We start from the raw sequence: 10,693 nt of genomic DNA on the forward strand, positions 1-10,693 counted from the left end.
TGCCTCTTGTGGAATCGCAAAAGTGAAGTTTGGATGCTTATAACTTGTTTATGCTGCATCCACTTGTTGGAGGGCACAAGGCATGTTTTTGTGATGTTTCAGCATAATTTTGCCAGATAAAATCATGATAGAGGTAAAGAAATATAGAGGTTGTTTCCCCTGGGGGAGATGGACATGGGATATACACTTGTGTTTGTGTGAGTGCATGCTGAGGTGGTGTGGGTGACAGAGAGCCTGTTTAATGTTTAAATTAACCTTCCAAGTCTTTGCCTGATTGTCCATAGGTGACATCAGCCACCATATATAGACATGGGCATTACTAATGAAGTAATAGACATGCACAGCTAGTCAGAGGTTTTTCAATCCCTCCCCCCTATAAAGCAAGGGGAAACTCTCACATTTGTGGTAATGAAAAAATGCATATAATAACATATGCTGGATTCAACCTATCAGAAGATAGCAGTCATTAATCTTGAACATTGATACACAATTGACACAGAATAAAACCATTAAAACAAATTGTGTCTACCTGTGTTGCCATTGTTGTGAATAATGAGTTATAGACTTAAATGAGAAAACTCCATGCTGTTCTCTGACGTTTTCCCAAAGGCAGTAACCAGGTTGAACTGTCAGTGCGGTTTTAATGTCCAACTTCACTTTCAGTGAAATGTTTTGTGGCGTCCAGACAGTTACGGATTACATATATGTCCAATTCCAAATATGCAAAAGTGTGTGATGATGTGCTTTGAAACGCAATATAGATGAATGCATGAATGAATGAACTACGTAGTGCATATATTAGCTGACTAGAAATTGAGGTAATTATAGCTTCCATTCGTGGCAGTAGACCTACCTGTACACGCGAACAAAGCAGAGTTCGTGTAGTAAAATGACTCGCTTTATTTCGCGTGTCATCGCTCGCCCTATGTTCAGAGCGCTCAGGGGACGCTGTTGGGCGATTCGCATCTCTACGCAGTCTGCGAAAGCGAAAGCGATGTGATCGGACGGCGGTCCTTCGACGGCATTTCGTCTTCATTGCTCTAAAACAAAAAATTAAACAAAAAATAAGCGAAGTTGTTATAATTTCAACCATTGTATCAAAGAAACAACAAAGTTACAAAAATGCAGGGCGGTACAGTCAGCGATTGTAGCTCGAAAGGACTTAAAATGGGGGTGAGTCGATTCGTTTCTCTTTTGTCACCTACAGCACAACAGTCTAGAAATTCACTGAAATTATCACAAGGTATGATCACACGAACTGATTTTATTGAGCACTGTTGATTGCAATGAGATTCCGTAGCAAGGCGCGTACGGCTCTAGCTAATAAGCCTAATCATAATTTCGGAAATATTTCAATAGTTTGCTGCTTATGACGAAATAAAGGTTTGAAACTCACCCGATGGAGAGCAAGTCTGAGTTAACCTAAAGGTTGGCACCTGTCAAAATACGTCTTCCATGACTTCCTAGACCTTTAAACACGAATATTTCGTTTTGTTTGTGTTTTGGTAATATTAATAACCGAAATAAGGGCACGATTCTTGGTTCAACTTGCATTTTTTCAGCCAAGCGGCCTCTAGCGGAGGACACTTTTAAATGTACTGTAAGATGCGCCGTTTTAGTGAACCTCAGGTCTGAACTTACAGGCAGAGGTGGAAAATTGAGGTTCAGCAAGTAGAACGTTCTCCCCTGTATTTTGTTACAATCACAATGATTTGCTAATTTGCACAAATCTTCGGTGAAGAGGTATTATATATAACTTATTAGTTAAGTCAGCTGGCTGAGTTCATTGGAATGAACACATGCACTGTAAAATGTCCAGTGTGAATTCAACTCTAACAGTGTTAACGCTCACATTCCAGAGTGGGACAATGTTATCTGTTAAAAGTTGAATTAACCCTGTTAGAGTTTAGTTAACACTAACATGAGTTGAATTAACACTGGACACTTTACTGGACATTTTACTGTGTGGCATGACTTTTACTTTCTGACTGGACTGTCCACCTCTGCTTCCAGACGACCATCATCGCCATCGAATTTGAGGGTGGAGTGGTGTTAGGGTCAGACTCCAGAGTCTCTGCTGGGTGAGTACAGCAATAAAATCTGATTTGTTTCCCTTTAATTAGTGTCCAGTCCATACATCTGTGCTGCATATTTGTATTCTTGACAGTAACACTCCTGCTCGTCGCTGTGGACGTGACTTTGACAGACACAGATTTGTAATATACGGTAAGTCTGCATGTTGCTGTATTGACGTTCACCTCTTGCGCTCGGCTTCCAGGGAATCCGTGGTGAACAAGGTGATGAACAAGCTCTCCCCCCTCCACGATAAGATCTACTGTGCCCTTTCGGGATCCGCCGCCGATGCTCAGACCATCGCGGAGATCGTCAACTATCAGCTGGACGTTCACAGGTAGGCATGGAGGGTGGTATTCAAAGGTACAGAGAAAGTGCCTGAATTGTGTAAACGAACATGATTTTGTCAATAAATATCCACCCAATAATATACAACTTTGGTTACCCAGACAAAACCAGGGTTCTAGAATACCGACTTAGAATTCTGAAAAAAAACATTCCAAAAAACCTACTCTGCAAAGGGTGAAGTGCTGAATGCGCAGGCTGTTCGGTCGCATGCTCGTTGTGTCTCGCACAGCAACGCTAACCCACGCTCTCTGTCTCTTCGCAGTGTGGAGGTAGGAGAGGACCCGCTGGTTCGTTCTGCGGCTACGTTAGTGAGGAACATCTCCTATAAGTATAAGGAGGAGCTGTCTGCCCATCTCATCGTCGCAGGCTGGGACAGGCGACAAGGTGGACAGGTCTGTGAATGGTATTATCTACAATAATAATGATGGTACTGCTGCTACTGCTACTATTGCTATGACTAGTAGCCTACTACTGCTACCATCACTACTGCCACTACTGCTACAGCTACTATTACTACTACTCCTACTATGACTTCTGTTACTATTACCATGAATCGAGACCAAGCTGTCTGTTTGAACAATGTGAGGTCACTTGTGATTCAGTGCATAGCTGAAGAGTCTGTATGCCTATTCTCAGCATGTTCTCTCATGTTCTGGCTTTTATCAAAGTGTTTTGCTTTCCATTGGGCTAGCCATGTCGAGACGCTGCTTATCTCTCTCTCTCACACCCCTTCCCTCTCCCCGCTTTCTTTCTCTCCCCCTTTCTCTCTTCCCCCATCTCTCTCTCTCCCCTTAATTCAATTCAAGTTTCTTTATTGGCATGAAATACAATTGTAATTATTGGCAAAGCATACAATGTAAATAATATGTCAAATAATAATAATATTAAAATAATAATGATAAATGCAATAATTTATAACAATAACAGCATCGACAGCAACAGAAGTAAATTAATAAATATGTACATGTTTATATGGAGTAGGGGGTCACTCACTGTCCCTCAGGTTATGACAGGCTGAAATAAACTGTGCCGCAATTGTGGCTGTTGTTCCGAATCCTTCCCCTAACAGAATTGCACTGTTTTCTTCTTTTGATAGGAAAATATAATTATTTATTATTTGGGACAATTTGTGAAACTATTTTTTTCTGATTTGTAAATATTTTTTGCAAGTAAGGAGGAAGTGCATCTCTGTTTCCACCTCGCCTGTCATACCCATGAGTTTTTGCACTCTCCCTCTCTCTCTCTCTCTTCCCCCCTCTCCCTATCCCTCTCTCTCCCCCCTCTCCTCTCTCTTCCCCCCCCCCCCCCCCCCCCCCCCCCCCTCCCCCTCTCCCTCTCAGGTGTTTGCGACTCTAAACGGGCTCCTGTCCCGGCAGCCCTTCGCCGTGGGCGGCTCCGGAAGTTTCTACGTCTACGGCTTCGTTGACGCCGAGTACAAGCCGGGCATGAGCAAGGAGGAGACCCAGCGGTTTGTCATCAACAGTGAGTCACACGTGTCCTTTCTGGCGCCCAAATGAGATTTGGTAACCTTCATATACTTATCCTGAGTACTCAGAATGAGCACATTTCACTGCCAGTGTGTTAGTGTAGTGACTCGCTTGGTCTGGTATCGAATCATGACCGTGCCAGTGTTTTAGTGTAGTGACTCGCTCGATCTGGTATCGAATCATGACCATGCCAGTGTGTTAGTGTAGTGACTTGTCCGATCTGGTATCGAATCATGACCATGCCAGTGTGTTAGTGTAGTGACTCGTCCGATCTGGTATCGAATCATGACCATGCCAGTGTGTTAGTGTAGTGACTCGCCCGATCTGGTATCGAATCATGACCATGCCAGTGTGTTAGTGTAGTGACTCGCCCGATCTGGTATCGAATCATGACCATGCTAGTGTGTTAGTGTAGTGACTCGCCCGATCTGGTATCGAATCATGACCATGCCAGTGTGTTAGTGTAGTGACTCGCCCGATCTGGTATCGAATCATGACCATGCCAGTGTGTTAGTGTAGTGACTCGCCCAATATGGTATCGAATCATGACCATGCCAGTGTGTTAGTGTAGTGACTCGCCCGATCTGGTATCGAATCATGACCATGCCAGTGTGTTAGTGTAGTGACTCGCCCAATATGGTATCGAATCATGACCATGCCAGTGTGTTAGTGTAGTGACTCGCCCGATCTGGTATCGAATCATGACCATGCCAGTGCCTCACTGAAGTGACTTGCTCGGTCTGGTATCAAATCATTTCAGGCACTGGCATGGTCATGGTTCAATACCACTATTCTGTACTGAACTGAGACCTCAGTCTTATGTGATCTTATGTCTAAACGTTTGCCAGTTTCAATTTCTGTGACAGAGTGGGCTAAAATACATTTTCTTTGTCACAATTAACTTTTCTTGTCTCTTTGGGTGTGTTGACTGTTTGCATCACTCTCTCTCTCTCTCTCTCAGCTCTCGCCCTAGCCATGAGCCGAGATGGGTCAAGTGGGGGTGTGGCTTTCCTCGTTACCATTGACAGCAAAGGTGTTGAGGAGAAGTGCATTCTGGGAAATCAGCTACCAACTTTCCATGACCCTGAAGCGAGAGAAAATAAAAAATAAAAAAAAGAGAGAAACTGTGCACTGGAATGGTGGCATCTCATTTCAAACAGTGAAACTAGGCGTGGAAGTTAATGAATGTGATTTTTTTAAATGAATTAAAATTTTGAATTCAGTCCCTTTCATGTCTGTAAATTTTAGCTTGCCAATAAAAAACATAATTCCACAATATGTTACGATACATATTAATGTACTTTGAATTAAACAAATGGATGACATGCCCTTGGAGCTCATACAGTTAGGGAGCAAAGGTTTCCTCATTAATGCATTGTTGCATTGTTATTTGGAGTGACATTTTATTTCATGAAACTCGCATTTCATAAAGACTTCGGGCTCTATCTTTCACCCGGTGCAAAGCGGCACCAAGCGCAATGCAAGTGTCTTTGCTAGTTTCAGACCGACACAGTTATCATTTTCCCGTCCAGCGCCCACGTTGTTTAAATAGCAAATGTATTTGCGCCCATCTGAGCGACCATTGGTCTTAAAATGTGGTGTGGTCAGGCGCATTGTTGGCGCATTGCTACCTTGAGGCAGCGGAAAGCTATCGCGCGACTGACCAATAAAAACCTGGTCTTAAGTCAACGGCGCAGTATTTTACTGTTATTTTAAGGGTGCATTATTAAGATAGTAATATGCGCCTACATAGGCGTGTGCACAAAATACTTGGCAAATCCGCCATTATAATAGCAATCCGCCAAGGTGCAAGCGCACCTGGCTTTTAAAGGGAATGGGAGATGACACTGATTGGTTTATTTCATGTTACGCCGAAAACACGCCTATGATTAATTAAGAGATTAAGTACAATCCCTTTGAACCATGCGCCTTACTTTGCGCTCAGATTATCTGCCGTTAAACTAGCAAAAGTGGATTTGGACACGCCCTAAATGCACTTGGCCATGCGCTTTAGACCGTGCGCTTAGATCATTAAAATATAGCCCTTTGTAACAGATTTTCTGTTGGAGCCCTGTCACTGAGAGAAGTAAGTTATAGTAAGATAGGTAACAATAATGGAAGTACAGAGAGTAATGGTTCACGGTGCACAATCTTGCTGTTTATTATTCTCAAGTAATCAATGCAGGTTAGGCACAGTTAGATAACTTGAACAGGAATAAGCGAGAGACAAAATGGCGAAGACCCCAATATATGTAGTGTGGTGCATCATCAAAACTCCGCCCCACCCACAAGTTTTACCATAGATATACTGTAGTTCCTAATACAGTTCATTGCACCTTCAGTTTAAATACGTGTTTGTTTTCCCTGTGGCTGCAATGTCACTGCTTGATTTATTGCTGTAGAGTAAACTCCAAGTTTTAATTGGTGCCACAAGTTAGAATGAGGATTTGATTTGATTTCTGGCAGGTGTAAATCATGGGTCAATTATATTTTTTTATCGCTCTTCAACTGATGCGTTTCTTACTGAAAAAACATACACACATACACACAAGATGACTGGAATATAAAGTAGACAAATAGTTTATTCACAGAACAGAAAAATATTGCACACACATTCAATAAAAATAAACAGGATCAAAAAGGAGAAACAAAAGCATCTGAGAACAGTTTTTTCCCTAAAGCATAAAACTAAACTCTTCCTAAAAAGGTAAGAAAACATAAGAAAACTACATTTTCGCGACAGCAACGAGTGCAACGTCGGTTTCTGTGGTGTTGCTGTTGCGTACAGTCTCAAGTGGTGGCAGTGTAGTATAATGGCTAAGGAGTTAATCTCGTAACCTAAAGGTCGCAGGTTCAATTCCCCAGTAGGACACTGCCATCGTACCCTTGAGCAAAGGTACTTAACCTGCATTGCTCCAGTATATATCCAGCTGTATAACTGGATACAATGTAAGTCGCTCTGGATAAGAGCGTCTGCTAAATGCCTATAATAATAATAATAATAATAATAATAAGTGGTAGCTGGCTGTCTTACTGGAAAGGTGATTCCGGATATCATGAATCACACGGTTCAGAATGAGAGCAAACTTTTCGTTTTTGCCCCGCACACTGAGTTTAATCCCGCATGTGCTTAAGACCAACACCTCACTGGTTCAGCGGTTTGCTCTCGGCAGGCGAACCGCTGGACTCTTTTTCGGAGAACAGCCCCTCTCTGAGTTTGTAGTAGTTCCCCTTCCTGTCCATCAGCTCCTGGTGAGTCCCTTGCTCTAGCACCGCCCCCTTGTCAATCACCACAATGTGATCCGCCTTCTCCACTGTCTTCAGCCTATGGGCAATCACCAGCAGAGTCTGGGAAGGGCAGCTAGCCAATGCCTGCTGAATCTAATAAACAGAAAGTGCCATCATTATGACAACCACACGACAGCACAAAATGAAGTAGAACACTGATCATTTAGCCATGTTACGGAAAGCAGGATTTATAATTTTTTTAATAAAGATTTATAACTACACTTTTTTTTTACATCTTAGGGGGAAAAAAACAGTTAATCACACAACCTACTGTGAGCACTTTAGTGGGTCTGAGATGGGATGTGTTAAACTGATGGGATGTGTTAAACTGTCCCTCACCATGTGTTCGCTCTCTGTGAGTTCTTTAGCGGGTCTGAGATGGGATGTGTTAAACTGATGGGATGTGTTGAACTGTCCCTCACCATGTTTTCGCTCTCTGTGAGCATTTTAGCGGGTCTGAGATGGGATGTGTTAAACTGTTCCTCACCATGTGTTCGCTCTCTGTGAGCATTTTAGCGGGTCTGAGATGGGATGTGTTAAACTGATGGGATGTGTTAAACTGTTCCTCACCATGTGTTTGCTCTCTGTGAGCACTTTAGTGGGTCTGAGATGGGATGTGCTAAACTGTTCCTCACCATGTGTTTGCTCTCTGTGATTGCTTTAGCGGTCTGAGATGGGATGTGTTAAACTGTTCCTCACCATGTGTTCGCTCTCTGTGAGCATTTTAGTGGGTCTGAGATGGGATGTGTTAAACTGATGGGATGTGTTAAACTGTCCCTCACCATGTGTTCGCTCTCTGTGAGTTCTTTAGCGGTCTGAGATGGGATGTGTTAAACTGTTCCTCACCATGTGTTTGGTCTCTGTGATCACTTTAGCGGGTCTGAGATGGGATGTGTTAAACTGATGGGATGTGTTGAACTGTCCCTCACCATGTGTTCGCTCTCTGTGTCCAGGCTGCTGGTGACCTCGTCCAGGATGAGGACCTGTGGCTCTCTGATCAGAGCTCGGGCGATGGCGATACGCTGCTTCTGACCCCCAGACAGCTGACTGCCCCGCTCACCTACATCTGATACACATTTACACACAAGCACATGTAAACACATACATATGTATATAAACACATAACCATGGGTTACATTTGTGTATGTGTGTGTATGTGCATGCGTGTCTGTGTGCGCGCGTGCGTACGTGTGTGTGTATGGGAGTGTGTGTGTGCATGTGTATGTGTGCGCACGCGTGTGTGTGAGTGTGCGCACTGTGCTGGGTGTGTGTCTGTGTGTGCGCGCACTGTGCTAGGTGTGTGTGTGTGTGTGTGTGTGTATTGTGTGTGTATGTGTATGTGTGTACTGTGTGTGTGCATGTGTGTATTGTGTGTGTGCGTGTGTGTGTGCGCACTGTGCTGGGTGTGTGTGTGTGTGTGTGTGTGTATGTGTGTACTGTGTGTGTGCGTGTGTGTGTGCGTGCGCGCACTGTGCTGTGTGTGTGTGTGTGTGTATAGTGTGTTGGTGTGTGTGTGTGTAGTGTGTTGGTGTGTGTGTGTGTGTGTGTGTAGTGTGTTGGTGTGTGTGTGCGGGTATATTGTGTGTCTATAGTGTGTATGCGTGTATAGTGTGTGTGTATAGTGTGTTGGTGTGTGTGTGTGTATAGTGCGTGTATAGTGTGTGTGTACCTGTGTTGTAGCCCTGCTCCAGCTGGCTGATGAAGTCGTGGGCGTTGGCCCTGCGTGCAGCTTCCTGCACCCGCTCCAGGGGGCAGTCTGTCAGGCCGTAGGCGATGTTGTCCCTGATGGAGCCAGAAAAGAGCACAGGCTCCTGCCCCACCATCGCCACCTGCCCCAAAACAGCACCCCGTTACCAACGCCCCCCATCGCCACCTGCCCCAGAACAGCACCACGTTACCAACGCCCCCCCATCGCCACCTGCCCCAAAACAGGATCCCATTACCAACACCCCACCATCGCCACCTGCCCCAGAACAGGACCCCGTTACCAACGCCCCCCATCGCCACCTGCCCCAAAACAGCACCTCGTTACCAACGCCCCCCATCGCCACCTGTCCCAAAACAGGATCCCATTACCAACACCCCACCATCCCCATTTTGGGCAGTAACGTTAGCTTGCTGTGCAGGTATTGGACAGTAATGCTACCTTGCTGTGCAGGTATTGGACAGTAACGTTAGCTTGCTGTGCAGGCATTGGACAGTAATGCTACCTTGCTGTGCAGGTATTGGACAGTAATGCTACCTTGCTGCGCAGGTATTGGGCAGTAACGTTAGCTTGCTGTGCAGGTATTGGACAGTAACGTTAGCTTGCTGTGCAGGTATTGGGCAGTAACGTTAGCTTGCTGTGCAGGTATTGGGCAGCAATGCTACCTTGCTGTGCAGGTATTGAACAGTAATGCTACCTTGCTGTGCAGGTATTGGACAGTAATGTTACCTTGCTGCACAGGTATTGGACAGTAATGCTACCTTGCTGTGCAGGTATTGGGCAGTAACGCTACCTTGCCGTACAGGTGTTGGACAGTAACGTTACCTTGCTATGCAGGTACTTGTGCTGGTAGCGATGCAGTGGCTGCCCATCCAATAGGATCTCTCCATCCTGTGGCTGGTAGAATCTCTCCAGCAGGCTCACACAGGTGCTCTTCCCCCCACCTGAGGCCCCCACCAGGGCGGTCATGTGACCTGGCTTCAGCTCCAGGGAAAAACTCTGAAACACAAAATAGCAGAACATATATGGCATCCGCACACACACACGCACGCGTGCGTGCACACACACCCACACACACAAACACACAAACACACAAACACACACACACACATAAAAAATCCTGAGACCCAGAACCACAGCACATATAAGGGCTTCCTAATACTTCAGCCAATGGTTTGAAAAACAAAAATATATAGATTGATGTGCGCATATGCACCACACTAAGATGCTAACACCCTGCGTTACACAGCAAGTCATTCATTACATTACATTACATTTATTTAGCAGATGCTTTTATCCAAAGCGACAATACTCATTTTGTACAGTTATTTATAGCCAACACAGTTCAGTTCATGCAGTGAACATTATTCTGGACTAACTGCCAAGTCAAACTAGGGGGAATAACAAGCTACAATATTAGGATGAAAATACAAATTTTAAAAAAGTGCTGGAATGGAGGTACATGTCACATGAGTGGCACGAAAGAGGGGATTTTCAAGTGAAATGATTTGCAGAGTGGTGGCAGTTAGTCCAGGTGTAGTCTGAAGAGATGCGTCTTCAGACCATGGCAGAAGATGGGCAGCGAGGGAGAGGTTTGAAGTGGGACAGGGAGGATCGAAGAGGTACCTGGAGGGCGGGGCGGTCGGGGCGGGTTGGGTAGGAGAAGGTGAGGTTCTGAAACTGGACGTGTCCCCGCAGGGTCTCCGGCCGCAGGTCGCCCTCCGCGCTCACCTGCGGCTTCCTGTCTAGGTACTCGAACACCTTGGCGGCCGCGCCCACTGAATTCAGCATG

At 45.0% G+C, this 10,693-nt stretch overlaps 2 protein-coding genes across 3 annotated transcripts in view; one reads left to right on the forward strand and one right to left on the reverse strand.

The window, feature by feature from the left end:
- The first annotated feature begins 916 nt into the window (after positions 1-916).
- On the forward strand, positions 917-5,186 carry psmb9a (proteasome 20S subunit beta 9a). The gene is made up of 6 exons (XM_035428271.1): positions 917-1,173; positions 2,014-2,081; positions 2,279-2,410; positions 2,684-2,813; positions 3,762-3,903; positions 4,870-5,186. The coding sequence occupies exons 1-6, from the start codon at positions 1,123-1,125 to the stop codon at positions 5,016-5,018; spliced, it is 672 nt and encodes a 223-aa protein (XP_035284162.1). The 5' UTR covers positions 917-1,122; the 3' UTR covers positions 5,019-5,186.
- An 858-nt stretch (positions 5,187-6,044) lies between these two features.
- The window catches only part of tap2a (transporter associated with antigen processing, subunit type a), a 10,060-nt gene continuing 5,411 nt past the window's right edge, over positions 6,045-10,693 (reverse strand). The window contains exons 8-12 of one of the 2 annotated variants that reach the window (XM_035428227.1): positions 10,528-10,693; positions 9,727-9,900; positions 8,866-9,025; positions 8,126-8,262; positions 6,045-7,289 (exon numbers count right to left, since the gene is read on the reverse strand). The exon at positions 10,528-10,693 is cut by the window's right edge and continues 23 nt beyond it. In XM_035428227.1, the coding sequence (XP_035284118.1) occupies positions 7,053-7,289; positions 8,126-8,262; positions 8,866-9,025; positions 9,727-9,900; positions 10,528-10,693 (874 nt within the window). In that variant the 3' untranslated portion in view covers positions 6,045-7,052. Of the gene's footprint in view, positions 7,290-7,575; positions 7,665-8,088; positions 8,263-8,865; positions 9,026-9,726; positions 9,901-10,527 lie in introns of those variants that run through there. The other variant, XM_035428228.1, reaches the window with a different exon arrangement.

This window comes from Anguilla anguilla, chromosome 8, assembly GCF_013347855.1.
Source record: "Anguilla anguilla isolate fAngAng1 chromosome 8, fAngAng1.pri, whole genome shotgun sequence".
NCBI lineage: Eukaryota > Metazoa > Chordata > Actinopteri > Anguilliformes > Anguillidae > Anguilla > Anguilla anguilla.